The sequence below is a fragment of the Physeter macrocephalus genome, unplaced genomic scaffold (genome assembly GCF_002837175.3).
Source record: "Physeter macrocephalus isolate SW-GA unplaced genomic scaffold, ASM283717v5 random_19, whole genome shotgun sequence".
NCBI lineage: Eukaryota > Metazoa > Chordata > Mammalia > Artiodactyla > Physeteridae > Physeter > Physeter macrocephalus.
In genome coordinates, this window is record NW_021145305.1 from 108,979 (window position 1) to 124,439 (window position 15,461).

General features: G+C 58.3%; 1 protein-coding gene across 2 annotated transcripts in view; it reads left to right on the forward strand.

The window, feature by feature from the left end:
• ZC3H7B (zinc finger CCCH-type containing 7B) overlaps nucleotides 1-15,461 on the forward strand; it is a 68,148-nt gene that overhangs the window by 25,595 nt on the left and 27,092 nt on the right. Inside the window, exons 5-13 of one of the 2 annotated variants that reach the window (XM_007099914.3) lie at nucleotides 27-185; nucleotides 2,802-2,882; nucleotides 3,705-3,761; nucleotides 9,380-9,422; nucleotides 10,081-10,274; nucleotides 10,676-10,997; nucleotides 11,841-11,899; nucleotides 12,711-12,810; nucleotides 14,667-14,828. In XM_007099914.3, coding sequence (XP_007099976.1) covers nucleotides 27-185; nucleotides 2,802-2,882; nucleotides 3,705-3,761; nucleotides 9,380-9,422; nucleotides 10,081-10,274; nucleotides 10,676-10,997; nucleotides 11,841-11,899; nucleotides 12,711-12,810; nucleotides 14,667-14,828 — 1,177 coding nt within the window. The remainder of the gene's footprint in view (nucleotides 1-26; nucleotides 186-2,801; nucleotides 2,883-3,704; nucleotides 3,762-9,379; nucleotides 9,423-10,080; nucleotides 10,275-10,675; nucleotides 10,998-11,840; nucleotides 11,900-12,710; nucleotides 12,811-14,666; nucleotides 14,829-15,461) is intronic. The other variant, XR_003678075.2, reaches the window with a different exon arrangement.

Here is a 15,461-nt window from a genome sequence, read left to right on the forward strand (position 1 = left end):
GGCCGCTGCCTGCTCCTCTCTGGCAGGGCCTGTATGAGAAGGCGCTGGAGGACAGCGAGAAGGCCCTGGGCCTGGATGGAGACAACATCCGGGCACTGTTCCGCAAGGCGCGGGCCCTGACCGAGCTGGGGCGCCACAAGGAGGCCTACGCGTGCAGCAGCCGGTGCTCCCTGGCCCTTCCCCACGTGAGTGCGGCCCTGCAGCCTTGCCCGCAGAGGCCAGGCTCCCAGCCCTCTGCACTGGCCCTCTCTGGGGCCAGGCACCACACCTCTCTGAGCCTTGCTTTCCTCCGCTGAGACACTGATATTAACACCAGGCATTGCTGAAAATACAGTGTGTACTGACTTACTTAATCCTTATGACAATCCTTAGAGATAGAGATAGACACTATTATTATCCCCATTTTAAAGATGAGGAGACAGAGGCACAGAGAAAAAGAACCTTACCCAAGATCCCGGCTAGGGGGTGGCAGAGCCGAGACTTGAACCCAGGCAGTCTGACTCTTAACTTCCACACTCTGAGAGTACAGGGTTGCAGTGGGCACCAAACGGGGTGCCATATGTTGTGACAATCCTTAGAGATAGAGATAGAGATAGACACTATTATTATCCCCATTTTAAAGATGAGGAGACAGAGGCACAGAGAAAAAGAACCTTACCCAAGATCCCGGCTAGGGGGTGGCAGAGCCGAGACTTGAACCCAGGCAGTCTGACTCTTAACTTCCACACTCTGAGAGTACAGGGTTGCAGTGGGCACCAAACGGGGTGCCATATGTGCGGGGACCTGATGTCCAGGCTGTCATCAGGTGGGGACGGTCAATGGGAAACAAACCAGTCGAGGGTCTTGCTTTTCCCAGCCCACGCACAGCTGGGCACACAGCCCCTCCGCATTCATTCGTCAGCTTAACAACTGTTTACTAAGTGGCCACGGAGTGCCCAGATCTGTGCCTGTCAGGGACCCACAGTCTATTAGGAGACAAATGAAGACGAGCCTGGGGTCTAGGCCTGGCTCCACTACAGAGCCCTGGCATGATCTCAGACAAAGCACCGCCCCTCTCTGCACAGCAGTTCCACATCTATAAAGTGCCCTTCCTACTTTATCTCTGAAATAATGGGTGTGAAAGGGCTTGGAGAAGGGTAAATGCTGCCCAGGAAGGGCTGAGAGAGTTCAGGAGTGGTCAGGATCCTGGAGGGCTCCCTGGAGGAGGCAGGGCTTGAGTGGGGCTGGAAGAAGCAATTTGGGTGGGCAAAGCAGAGAGGAGGCTGTATGCACAGTGATCAAGGATGTCAGTGCCAGAGAACTGGCCTGCGTTTGGGTTCTAATCTTGAGTCTGCCACCTACTAGCTCTGTGACCTTGGACACAAGGTTTAGCCCCTCTGAGTCTTAGTTCGCACCCCTGTAAAGTGGGGGTGGTAACATACCGTGCATCATAGGGCTGTGCTGAGGATGGAATCAGAAAATCACACAGGGCAGTTGGCACAGTGGCTGGACACAGTAGGTGTTCAGAACATTCACTGGTATTATACTTTCTATTTATTATTCTTGCTTCTCCAATGCAGTTTACTTCACAATTGAGAACCTCTCTTATGACCTAGTGCCCAACCTGTACTACATTCTCCAGCATCTGAAGCAGGTCCACATCCAGGTCCCATGACTACGCACTCGTGGAGGGGGGCAGGGTGGCTCTCACCCCACTGTACAGGTCAGGGAGCTGGGCCCTGCGAGGGCTGGTAACTCCCCCTGAGGGAAGTATCCAAACAAGGACTTCTGACTTTGAGTTGGAGAATTCCCCCATTTTCCAGTCCTTATGGGTAAACACTGACTGGGCCCTGCTCCTTGCTGGACATCGGGACCAGAGGTGACCCAGACCCTGGACTCTAGGAGTTCGTCGGTGAGGTGGGGAGGTCGACGAAGGTACAGGATGTCACAGGATCCCCGTTGTCCCTTTGTAGCCCCGACTGCAGTCACTGTTTCTCTGTTTACTGATTGGTCTCCTCACTAGACTGGCACCTCCGTGAGGCCTGGGCCCCGTCTGCCCTGTGACTGTGGTGTCCCCGGCCCCTAGCTTGTGGCTGGCACACAGCACACAGAAAGTAGGGCAGACTTGGAGGGGGGAAGGAATGCAGGCTCTGTAACAGCACCAACCATGGACCAGGTGCATTCTAGACTTCACATGGCCTCGCTCCTTTGGGCCTGTGTTCCATCCCTGTGACCTCATTTGCAGAGAGTTCCAAGACATTTTTTGGTGAAAGAAGCAAGTTGTAGAACAAATAATAGGTATAATATGATCTCACTTACATAAAAAAAAGAAAAAAAAAACCCACAAAGCAAAACTAAGCACCCTTTGTCGTCCATGTGCGCGTACGTAAATTCCCAGGTAAGATCTGTAGGGAAACACAGCAGCACTGTTGGCTGTGCTCCCCCTGGGGTGGAGCCTAGGGTGAGGGTAGGGCTGATCCAGGGAAGCAGTTGCTCTTTCTCTAACATTTCAGCCTTCTACAATGACACTGTTAACTTGATGAATTGTGGAAACAAAAGGAAAATACTGAAATAAAACCCCCAAATTATTCCTGTCCACTCCCCACAATAAAAGGAAAAACAGAAGCATGGGTTCCTGGCCCCAGCCCTACCGCGCACTGGCTCTGTGACTGGGGCAGCCCACGTCCCCTCCCAGGGTCCTGCTTCCTTATCTGTAACCTGGGGTAACAGGGACCCCCCCTTGCAGGGCTGCACAGGTGTCCGGAGCACAGCTCGTGAGTCAGGGCGGACTAACCACCCTACCCTGTGTCTTTCCTTCCCAGGATGAAAGTGTAACTCACCTTGGTCAGGAGCTGGCTCAGAAGCTTGGGCTGCGAGTTCGGAAGGCGTATAAGAGGCCCCAGGTAGGTGGGCCCTGGGCGCTGGGGCCTGGACGGGGTTGGAGATGGGGAGACCCGAAGAGGGCCACCAGGAGCCTTTGGGAGATGTGAGTGAGGGGGCTGGGGCCAGGACGGGACAGAGAGGGTGACACAGGTGATCGTCCCTGTGTTGGCTGAAAGCCCTGGGACGACTTCCAGAACCTTTTGGCAAAGGAAAGAACAGCCAAAGCTGCCCGCTCACCTTAGACACCAGCCGTTCAAACCCGCTCCGTCTCCTGCCCTGGCCGATTTCAACGCCCTGGAGAGGGCCTCAGTTGACACTGGCGTCCTTTAGCCTCGTGTTCTCACATCACCCCTGTGTGGTGCACATTTGAAATGTTGGTACCTGTTTGGCTCGTTCAGATCCACGTGCATTCATCTGGCTCCTACGTTTGGCTAGGAAGCCGCACACCGGGGAGGGTATGGCTCTAGAATCTCTGCCGTGACCTTGAGCAAGTTAGTTCTCTCTCCACCCTCTTTTCCGCATCTGGGATGTGGGAAAAATTATGCCCACCTCAGAGGGCTCATGAGGGATCAAAGGGAGAGAGGTTTGAGGTGGTGCCTGGCACAGTGCCGGGCTCACAGTGGGAGCGTGTATGTGGAAGTCCTCTGCCCAGGCCATGGTTGCAGGAAGAAAACGCCTGAATCTGACCCAGGTGACTCCCTGCAGGCCTGGGGGCAGGGAGCTCAGAGGGCACCGCAGACCCCACCCGCCTGGTTGGGGCTCCTCTGCTGCCCTGGCTGGTGGGACCTTGAGCGCGTTTGCAGAATCGTCATCTCTTCCCACGTCTCTCCAATCTCTGGCAGGAATTGGAAACCTTTTCTCTGCTCAGTAACGGCACTGCGGCTGGTGTGGCAGATCAGGTACGATGGAGACCAGGACCCCGGGCCTCCCTCCCCGACCCCAACCTGCCCCAGGACCAACCTATCTTGGTTCAACCATCACGAGAGCTTTGGGTTCATTCTCTGGGATATAAATGACCTCAAGCAGCAGGGCCAGAGGTATCACACTGAAGGGTTGGGCTCAATCTGTCCTTGTCCCCACTGCTACAAGGCAGGCCCCTGCCTTGGGAAGAGCTGTGACGGACAGCTTGGGCCCGGGCCAGGGTCTTGAGGGCAGCCCTGGGACCCACAGCACCTCCACGTCCCAAGAGGGGCCTCTCCTGTGACCACAGGGGCAAAGCCTGGGGATGAGCTGTGGCTGCCGGTGCTGGGAGTGGTCGCTGCAGGGGAACCGTCGGGGTACCCTCACTCGTGGACCCCTGAGAAAGAAAACAGATAGCAGCAGGCAGGGTGGGAGCAGGAAGGAGGGAGAAAGGCAGTTGAGACCAGACCACCAGGCCTTGTCCTGGTTGGGGGCGGGAATGGCAGGGCCCGGCACGCACATCAAACTCCACCGCCCGCCATACAGGAGCTGCTCAGGTGGACTTGGGAAGGGACAGGCCGTAGGAGCGTGGCCGGCGGCTGGTGTCCTGCCTCTTCGTTGTACGTAAGGGGGGAGTGAGGCACGAGAGTGAGGAGGGGACTTGGCCAGTGTCACACAGTAGGCCCCCGTCCCCCCAGAGCGTGACAACACTTTCATTCATTCACTCAACAGACTCCCAGGGAACCACTTCTGGCCCCTGAGCTGCCGCTGGGCCAGAGCTGAGTTAGGCGTGTCTTTGCCCTTGGGGCCTACCAGGCTGCAAGGGAGGCAGGTGTGGATCTGCCTGTGTAGCAGTCATGATGGTTTGTAGCCAAAAATCGTTAGGCCTGGCACCTACTGGGTCCCCCCCCGCAAAAATAAAATTAAGTGAATGTCTGAGTCTCTTTGTGTTCAGGCTGCTATAACTAGAAGCCGGGAATTCCCTGGCGGTCCAGTGGTTAGGACTCGGCGCTCTCACTTCCGGGGCCTGGGTTCGATCCCTGGTCGGGGCACTGAGATCCCGCAAGCCGTGAGGTGCAGCCACCAAAAAAAAAAAAAAAAAAAATCCATGTACTGGGTGACTTATAAACAAAAGAAATTTATTTCTCACAGTTCTGGAGACTGGGAAGTCCAAGAGCAAGGTGCTGGCAGACTCGATGTCTAGAGAGGACTCACGTCCCAGTTCGTAGATAGTCTTCTAGTTGTAACCTCACATGAAGGGTGGAAGGGATCTCTCTGGGTTTTCTTTTATAAGGGCCGTAATCTCATTCATGAGGGCTCCACTCTTATGACCTAATCACCTCCCAAAGGCCACACCCCCTAATACCATAATTTGGGGGGTTAGGATTTCAACATACGAATTTCTGGGGGACAAACATTCAGACCATAGCGGTGAGTGAATGAACACATTATCGCAAATCATTTCACAATGCCTGGAGGGAGGCGCTCTTTACCCACTATCACAAAGGAGAAACTGAGGCGCCGAGAAGTTAGGAGACTTGTCTGAGTTCGTCCAGTATGTGCCAGGCCCTGAGCTGGGGCCTGGGTACGTACGTGCTGAATAAAACAAACGTGGTCCCTGCCCTCAAAGGGCTCACAGTCCAGGGCAGATGGACACTAGCCGTTTCTGGTTACAAACCATGAGGAGAGCTCTAAAGGCAGAGGGTGGGGAGCTGTGGGCCACTGGGCCTGGGAGGCCTGATTTAGACTGGGCGTCAGCAATCTGTAAGCTGAGACCCGAAGTTGAGAGCAGGGCAGGGGCAGGGTGTGTGGGTAGAACAATTCCAGAGGGCAAGGTATGTACAAAGGCCCTGAGGCTGGGAGGAGCTCAGAGGGTAGGAGGGACCAAGTGGAGGGGGCCCAGTGGGGCTGGAACAGTGGATAGAAGCCAGAGCACCTAGTCCCTGGTGAGGTCTTCATCATAAGAGTGTTGGGAAAGCATTGAAGGCGGATAGCACTGATTTCATTCATTAATTCAGAAGATACTTATTGAGTGCTTCTGTGTGCCCATCATAGAATTGATCTAGGCACTGGGGACACAGCAGAGGGAGAAACAGCCAGAGGGCCCCACCCTCATAAAACTTGGTCTAATTGGGGGAGACAAACAAAAAGTGGTAAACAAAAAGTGATCAGTGCCTTGGAGAAGGGAGCTGGGGAGGCCAGGCTATTGGTGGGGGGTGGGTGGGTTGCAGGGTTTTTACATTTTATTTATTTATTTATTTTAAACCTAACTTTTTTTTTTTTTTTTAATTTGGACCATTTTTAAATTCTTTATTGAATTCGTTACATTATGCTTCTGTTTTTTGTTTGGGTTTTTTGGCCGTGAGGCATGTGGGCTCTTAGCTCTGCGACCAGGGATCGAACCCCCACCCCCTGCATTGGGAGGCAAAGTCTCAACCACTGGACCGCCAGGGAAGTCCCTGGGTTGCAGTTTTAAACAGTAAATAGTGAGAGGGAGATACTTGAGCAAAGACCCAAAGGAGATGAGGAGTGAACTTTGAGGAGGTCTAGGGGACCAGGCGGAGGGAACAGCCAGTGCAAAGGCCCTGAGGCAGGAGTGTGCCCAGTGTGTGTGAAGAACGGCCAGGAAGCCAGCATGGCTCGAGGGGGCTGTGCAGGGCTCCTCTTCCCTCCTGCCAGCGGTGATGGGGAGGCAGGGAGTCATCCAGGCAGATCTTATCCAGAGTTCCCAGATCTCGGGCTCCTGCCTCATTCCTGGAGCCAGAGAAACTAGGGCTCCCTTTTGTTTTCTGCTGATAGTGGCACGATTGTGCATTACAGGGCAACTCTGAGGAGACCCTGGCTGGGTATGTTATGGGGTATCCTCGTTCCTTCCTTCTCTTCCCACAGTGACTGCCCTGGTTCAGGTCGCATCCCATTCTTCCAGGTCGTGGCTGGCCTCCCCTTCTCGTCTCCTTGACACTGTCTGGACTCCTCTTCCTGTCCCCCAACACTGCTGCTGGATGAACTCTGACAGCCTGGCCTCGTGGGGCTCTCCCCAGCTTAGAAACCCTCAGTGGTTGTAAATTAAAGTATCTGAGGGACTTCCCTGCTGGTCCAGTGGTTAAGACTCTGCGTGCTTTCACTGCTGAGGGCCCGGGTTCAATCCCTGGTTGGGGAACTAAGATCCCACAAGCCGCACAGTGCAGCCAAATAAATAAACAAATAAATAATAAAGTATCTGTTTAAAAGTACCGTGATTAATCAACATCCGGATACTGTAGCCCGACATTCAGGCCACTCCACGGTCTGCTTCCAACCTCCCTCTCTGTCCTCACCATCTTCTCCTCACGCGCCGGACGATGTGTGCACACCCATCCCCTTGGTTCTGTAGTGAGCTCACTCGAGAGCGGAGACTTGGGGGTCCTCTCACTGATGGCGTGACCTAGAGGAAATGACGTCATGTCCTAGCCTTAGGTCCCCTGTGTACAAGGGAGATGACAGTTGTGCCCGGTTCCCAGGGAGGTTGTGCGGATGGGATAAGGGCGGTGGTGCCCGAGGCAAGGCCAGTGCTCGCACCCCTTCCCTCCAGCCAGCTCACAGGCCTCTTCCAGGACCAGGGACAGGGAGCCTGCCTGCAGGCCCTCGCGGGCAGCGAGGGGCTGCGTAGTGTGTCAGCTGCTCATCACAGCAAGCAGAGTGGCACCGGCCACGCACAGCAGGTGCTCGGAAGATCTTTGTTGAATGACTAAATGACCGTGGCCGAAGGGCCACAGCAGGTGTGGGTGGAATGCCCAGCTCCACAAGGGCCAACCCTCGGTGTCCATGGAGTCTGCAGCCAGGGGACCACAGATGGTGCCGTGCGTGGCAGTGGCCACCCCGGCCCTGCCAAACCGGTCACCCAACCCTTCAGCCTTGCTGGGGCCCCCACCACAGGCACAGAGGCCAGGGCTGGTCACAGTGATGGGGGTCTGGAAGAAGCCCAGGCAGAGTGGACTCCACGGTGGAGGGGGCCAGCTCAGACCCTGCCCCGGCGCACTAGCCCGGTGCCGTACGTGTGTACTGGTGTGCGCCCGTGCACCCACCCCCCCCGACATCCACCACACACTCCCACACATAGTGGCCTCAGGACACACTGGGACAGGGGCAGTGTCCCAGCCAGTTCCCCTGACCTTCTGTAGGTTCTGCATAGACGCTGCGTGCGAGCCTGGCCGTGGGGATCCCCGCGGGATTCTCCGGCGTCGGGGCTGCCAGCCAGGCAGTCATTCCACACGCGTGCCTGGGCGTGGAGACTGCACGTGCTGTGCCCGCAGGGAGCTTCTTACGACCTGGGCAACAGCAAAGGCCTGTGGGCACCGTGTCTGTGCCAGAGCTGCCTCTTGGCAGCGTGGGGAGGAAGGCGCAAGGAAGGCTGTGAGTTCTAGGACCAGCCAGAGCCTGAGGCAGCCTTGGCTCCAGTCTCACCTTGGATGTCACAGAGCCAGGCTGGCAGGATTGGGGCAGGTGGAGAGGAGGGAGCAGCTCGCACGAAGGCGTGCAGGCAGGTGGGGAAGTGCACGCCACAGCCCAGAGCTGGACACGAGCCAGGCGAGTCCACTCAGGCCAGATGTGGAGGCCGGTGAACGAGAACACTAGTGTACCCAGGCCGACCTCCTGGTGGCTTGGATTTAAAATTCGATGCTACGCCTTTAACTAACACAGCACTTCCTGTGTGTCAGGCACAGTTCTAAGCGCTGTACAAATGTCAAGTGATCTCATCCTTTTTTCTTTTTTTTTTAATAAATAAATAGATTTATTTATTTATTTATTTTTGGCTTGTGTCGGGTCTTCGTTGCTGCACGCGGGCTTTCTCTAGTTGCTGCAAGCGGGGGCTGCTCCTCGGTGCAGTGCACGGGCTTCTCATTGCGGTGGCTTCTCTTTGTTGCGGAGCACGGGCTCTAGGCATGCAGGCTTCAGTAGTTGTGGCATGTGGGCTCAGTAGTTGTGGCTCAGTAGTTGTGGCGCACGGGCTCAGTTGCTCCGCGGCATGTGGGGTCTTCCCGGACCAGGGATCGAACCCCTGTCCCCTGCATTGGCGGGTGGATTCTTAACCACTGCGCCACCAGGGAAGTCCCGATCTCATCCTTTTTACAGTAGGAGGAGGTGGATGACTGTATCATCCTCTACAGATAAGGAAACGGGCCCAGAGAGGATGAGGATCTTGGCGAGGCCGTTGGGCAAGCTTGGGCCCGGTTTTCCCTCCAACAGAAGGTCCACGGGTGGCCGTGGGACCCACCTGGGCTGGTTCAGCCTGGGGCTGTAACTGGGGGAGGGGACACTGGTGATTCACGAGTGGCACTTGCAGCTTTGAGCTGCGAACTCTCCCTGCCTGGCACGTGCGTGGAGGGCTCTGTAAAATACCTCCCTTGATGGGTGAGGAAACAGAGCTCAGAGGTTGTATCCCTTCCCCTGAGGGCGTTCCGGCAAGGGGCAGATGTGAGGCTTGTCTGACCCCACTCCCCCGCCTCTGGCCTGTGCCCATCCAGCCCCCTTGTTAATTAGCATCAGCAGAAGTCACTTGGGGAGGGGCCTTGAGTGCCGGGCACCGTGCCCTTCCCAGCCTGTGTCTGTCTGACCCGCCCTGTCCTCTTCTCCACAGGGAACTTCCAATGGATTGGGGTCCATAGATGACATCGAAACAGGTAGTGTCCCTGACATGAGGGGACGGGGTGGAGAGGGGCCCTGGGGAGAGCTCAGCGCCTCCCTGCCAAGACCCCGGGAGGTCAGATGGGTCGAGCGCCTGCCATCCCCGGCCCTGTAGACGGGGCTCCTGGGGGCTCCCCGCCGTGGGGACTACCTGAAGCGTGAAAGAAAATAGTGGGTTCAGGAAAGCAGACGCCCCTGCAGGGCGGGGAGAGCACCCCTCCAGCCTGGGAGGGTGAGGGGCTGCCTCAGTGGGATAGCAGTGGCCCTGCCCCCCCGCCCCCCCCCCGAAAGGCCACCTTTCTCCAAGTCCTCCTCTCCCTTTCTCTTCCTCACTGGCTTCCAGGAGGGGTCACATTTTAAAAGTGTCCTTGAGAGAGGGCATTGCATACCCCAGAGGTGGGCTATTCAGGCACTGACCAGGTCCATCGGGGGAACACTGCAGAACGGAAGGCCCCTCTCCCACCCCACGGGGCCTCCCTTTGCTACGGCCTAGCCTCCCACGATGGGGTCAGGCCAGCAGGGCAGGCAGGGCTCCTGGCGGGAGCCGGGGGAAGGGGGGAAGGTGTTGGAGGCGAACCTCAGGCCCTAGGACACCACCCCCGACTCCCACCAAGCAGGACCCCCTGCAGCTACTGAGCCCACCCCCATCCACAGACTGCTACACGGACCTGCGAGGCTCCCCGGCCCCCCTCCCCTCCCCGCCCCCCATGCCCCTCTTCCCTCACGTTCTGGACCTGCTGGCCCCCCTGGACAGCAGCAGTGGGGCCCTCCCCGGCACCGAGAGTCTGGATGACTTCTCCGATGGGGACGTCTTTGGTCCGGAGCTGGACACCCTCCTGGACTCGCTGGTGAGCCGTGCTGCCCCCTCCGCTTCCCGGAACCCTTCTGACCCCCGGGACCCCATCACATCCATCCTCACGTCCCGTGTCGGTGGGAGGGAAGGCCCCATCTCACGTCGCAGTTGCAGAAACTGAGGCCTCGGGGGCAGGGGAGGGACTCGCTCTGGATACAAACACAAAAGTGCAGAACGTGGGTCCAGAAGGGACTGTAAATATCCCTGGCTCCACCTGCGGGACAGGTCGGGACTGAGGCCGCGGGGGTGCCCAAGCCTGGCCGCTGGCGTTCTCCTGCGGCCCCTCCCTCTCCTCCCTCTGTCCCCACCTTGCAGTCTCTGGTGCAGGGCGGCCTGCCTGGCCGCTGGCGGTCTCCTGCAGCCCCTCCCTCTCCTCCCTCTGTCCCCACCTTGCAGTCTCTGGTGCAGGGCGGCCTGCCTGGCAGCGGCGTGCCCAGCGAGTTGCCCCAGCTGATACCCGTGTTCCCCGGCGGGACCCCGCTGCTGCCACCTGTGGTGGGTGGCTCCATCCCCGTCTCCAGCCCACTGCCCCCTGCCTCCTTCGGCCTCGTCATGGACCCCTCCAAGAAGCTGGCTGCCTCGGTGCTGGATGCCCTCGACCCGCCAGGCTCGGCGCTGGACTCCCTGGACCTGCTGCCGTACTCGGAGACCCGACTGGACCCCCTCGACAGCTTCGGGTCGAGCCGTGGCTCCCTGGACAAGCCCAGCTCCTTCATGGGTGAGGCCTGGAGGGGCGCGCTCACCCCCGCCCGCTGTGCAGTTGGGGTTACAACTCTCGCGTGGCCCATGGTCCGGGGCCGCGCCTCCCGCAGTGCTCAGCACAGTGCGGGGGCTGAGGCCTGAGGGGCCGGGTGTCTTGTTTAAGGTCAAAGAGCAGGGCTGGGATAGTCCAGGATTCCAGACTTGCAGTGTGGTGCTCTTCGCCCAGCCTTCCAGGGCCCTGGGTTCACCAGATTGGTGGGCGGATGGTCCTGAGGCTGGGGGAGGGGGTGCCAGGTGGTGGGCTCCTCCAGCACCGCTCTGACCTAGGGACTCCACAAGGAAACAGACCCGCCTGGGCCTCTGCAGGATCGGCTTTCCGACAGTCAGACCCAGCTCAGGGCGCTCACTGCCGAGGGGGGTTCGTGGGGCTGCAGGGGGCACAGGTGGGCTTCACAGAGACTTCCTGGAGGAGCTGATAGCTGAGCAGGGTCACGTGCTGTGGCCGAGGGAGCGGTGCGACACAGGCCTAGCGATAGAGGGCCTGGCGGGTGAGCAGAGGAGTTGGCCGGAGGGGGAGTGGGTTGGGGGCCTTGAAGGCCTGAGGCTGGTCTCACCGGGCCCGCGAGCCAAGCTGAGGAGCTCGGGCCTTCTCCCGGGGGCTGTGGGGGTGCAGAAGGTGTAAGCACAGGGTGGACACGCCCAGGCTGGGACGTTTCTCTGTCCCCGGGCCGTGGCCCAAACGGGAGAGGATGTGTGGCCTGGATGGCTTCTCTGAGTTAGAAATACGGAAGAGAGAGTCCTCGGAGGGTCCTCATGCCCTTCAGAGCAGGGCAGGTGACCCCTGTGTCTTCTTGCCCAGAGGAAGCCAACTCACAGGACCATCGTCCCCTGAGCGGTACTCAGAAGCCAGCCCCCTCGGTGAGTGACTCGGCGAGAATCGGTGCGCAGGTACCTCCTGCTCTCCGGGGGATGGAGGGAAGGTGGTTGTGGTCTCCAGAGTCAGGGGTGAGCCCTCAGCGTGGGATAAGGTGCTGCATCCCCCAGGGAGGCCAAGAGCGGACGGGCCAGAGATGGTCTCTTCCCAGCCCTTCCAAATCCTTCCTGGCCCGGCCGTGTGCTGGGAGGGTGAGCAGAGGCCACCGCCCGCCCTTGTCTGGCCAGATCGGACATCGAGGCTCAGAGGAGTTAAGTAACCTCTCCAGGGTCAGTAACATCCGTGGTCTCAGGACTCAGCCAGGTTTGAGTTGAGGAGAGCACTTGACCAGGACTTAGGTGGCCGGTACTCTGGCCTTAGCCTAGACACTAGCTGTGCGGCCCTGGGGCAGCCACCTAACCTCTCTGAGTTTTGCCTTCTTCGCCATCTGTTGATGCCTTGGGAGCTTGGGAGAGAGGGTGCGAGTGGGGGAGGGCCTGTGCTTAGGCCCCAATCAGGGCCACTCCTGTTTCTCCACTTTCATGTTGGGTTTTAACTCAAGGAAAGGTTCTGGGCCAAGGTCACTGTCACCCATGCATCACCACTAGGCTGGACTAATCCTGCTGGATTCTCGGATCACGTTACAGGGGCTCCTGGCTGGGAGGGTGGAGGAAGAGGGAGGGTCCTGGGCTGCAGTTCTGCTCTTGGGTGGGATTGGGGGTGTCACAGTGCCCCCCAGCCTCTGGTGCCCAGGCTGGTTCCGGTGGCACCGGCCATCGCCCAGCGCCCCAAGTGGCCAAGCTCCCCCTGTCACAGCCAGAGCCTTCCATGCCCAACACCGCCTTGCTCATCAAGAACCCCTTGGCTGCCACCCACGAGTTCAAGCAGGCGTGCCAGCTCTGCTACCCCAAAACAGGTAAGTTCACACCTTCATACCCCACCCCTCTGCCCAGAGATGCCGGGAATCTCAGGAGTATAGAATCCCAGAATGACAGAATCCTAGTGTACCAGTCAGAGATAAGTATGGGAAGACAGAAGCCCCGCCGGCTACTCCGAGCAGACAGGGATGTCATGTGGGAGGCGGGGACTTTGAAAACTGCCGGAAAGCCTAGAGGAGCGGAAGCCCGGAGATTCCGCCGGGCCTCTGGGCTACTTCTCCACAAGCTGAAGCCCAGAAGCCGGGGTCTGCCGCTCTCACACAGAGCCCAGGGGGCTGCCGGGATTGCTGGCCAGCATCATGGCCACCCCACAGCCCAGAGGCTGAGGAAGGCAGGGTCCAGCTGGCTGCTGCAAAAACACATCTGCCGAGGAAAGGCGGCCTGCACCTCTGTCCACATCCTCTCCGTCCACCTCTTGCTGGGTGAATTCAAACCTTGCCTAGAACCCAGGGGGCAGAGGAGTCTGGGAAATGTACTTCCTAGGCTCCCAGCCCTCAAATCCAAGGGCGACTGTAGGAGCAATTCAAAGTAGATGCCCAGTGTTGGTAGACACTTTTCAGCACACCTAGAATTTCAGAATTCTAGAATCATCTTTTTTTTTTTTTTTCTTTTTTAAATTTTTGGCTGCGTTGGGCCTTTGTTGCTGCACGCGGACTTTCTCTAGTTGTGGGGAGCGAGGGCTACTCTTCGTTGCGGTGCGAGGGCTTCTCATCGCGGTGGCTTCTCTTGTTGTGGAGCTCGGGCTCTAGGTGCGCAGCCTTCAGTAGTTGTGGCACACGGGCTCAGTTGTTGTGGCTCGTGGGCTGTAGAGCGCAGGCTCAGTTGTTGTGGTGCACGGGCTTAGTTGCTCCGCGGCATGTGGGATCTTCCCGGACCAGGGCTCGAACCTGTGTCCCCCGCATTGGCAGGCGGATTCTTAACCACTGCGCCACCAGGGAAGTCCCAGAATTTCAGATTTCTAGACTCTAAGACGCGCAGTATTTCATTTGCCAGAATCCCATAGTTCTGACATTTTAGAATATTCTCTTGGTATCTCAGGGTTACAGATCTTACCAGTCTAGAGTTCTCCCTCTCAGAGGTGCTGACGTTGACAGGACCTCAGAGGTCGTCTGGTTGCTGTTGTCCACCCCCTCCCCCTCACACGCATGTCACCCCCGACAGAGTCATCCTGCCAAAGCCCGCAGCCCCATGGGGATGGGGAGCAGAGTGCCGTCCTGCTGGATGGCTGTGCCCGTGAGGAAGTTTCTTCCTTGCACAGACCACGCCAGCCTCCCCGGTCCGCACGCTCACTGCTCGCTGCCCCCTGTGCTGGGGAAGCAGAGCCGCTGCACACCTGCTGCCGGCCCAGCCACGTCACATGGGTCCCCACGAGGGACCTTGGTCCTCTTGGTCTCTTTGGGGAGACCCCCCGCCACCCCATTGTTGGGGAGAGGAGGCCTTTGGTCAGAAGATTTGAGAGCACCAGGGAAGAGGCAAAGGAGCAGGGGAGGGAGGCTGAGTCTGGCAGCGCTTTTCCGGGGCAGGAAAAGAAAGGGACAGAGCCTGCTCTCTACCAGGCACCCTCTTCATAATTTGTTCCAAGGAAACACTGGAGTGGTCAGGCTCACTGTAGAGTCGGGGTGGTGGTGGAAAGGGGGTGGGTGCTGAAAAGGGGCTCCCCTCTGCCCAAGCCCCCTGTCCCCAGGGAGCATATGGCAGGAGCTGGCGGGAGGCCCAGGGGAAGGAGGTGGGCTCTTAGGCAGCAGGGGGGGCCAATCCCCATTGCTCGGGCCCATTGGCTGTCAGCCTTCAGTTCTGCTTCCGGAACCAGTCCCTGTCCTCCCTGCCCCCACAGGCCCCAGGGCGGGCGACTACACCTACCGTGAGGGCCTTGAACACAAGTGCAAGCGGGACATCCTGCTCGGCCGCCTCCGGAGCCCCGAGGACCAGACCTGGAAGCGGATCCGGCCCCGGCCAACCAAGACCAGCTTCGTGGGCTCCTACTACCTGTGCAAAGGTGGGTGGGCTGCAGCAGGGGCCGGTGGCACGGCCCAGGCCCAGCTTCTCACGCCCGGCCGCAGCTCTGCTCCTCATCACAGGCAGACGGGTAGACAGACAGGTGTGGTCCATGAAGGAGGGCTTCCCATCTCAGATCGAGCAGCTGCTGCCCTGACCAACTCCACAGACAGGTGGGGGCGTTTGGATGTTACGCTCAAGCTGGGGCCTCACCAGCAGAATGCGCTCCCGGGTGCAAGGCTCAGGTGGTTCACGGAGAGCTAGTTTCTGTTACACTGCAGGGTTCCAAAGGGCTGTTGGAAGGATATGGAGAGAGAATCCATGTAAAGCACTGGGGACTGGCCCATAGTAAGGGCTTGATAAATATTAGCTTTTAAAATTTAATATGTTGTCATTTTCCTCACTTCTGGCTCATGTCATTTGGTTGACATTTAGTGGACATTTGGCAGGTACCTCATTTGCTTTCTTCTACTCCCCAACCAAGCATCTCGGTGCAGTCTGCACAGCAGGACACGAACAGTCTTGATATCGTTAAGTGCTTTATAGTGTTGCCCTTGGGCTTCCCTGGTGGCGCAGTGGTTGAGAGTCCGCCTGCCGATGCAGGGGACACGGGTTCGTGCCCCGGTCCGGGAAG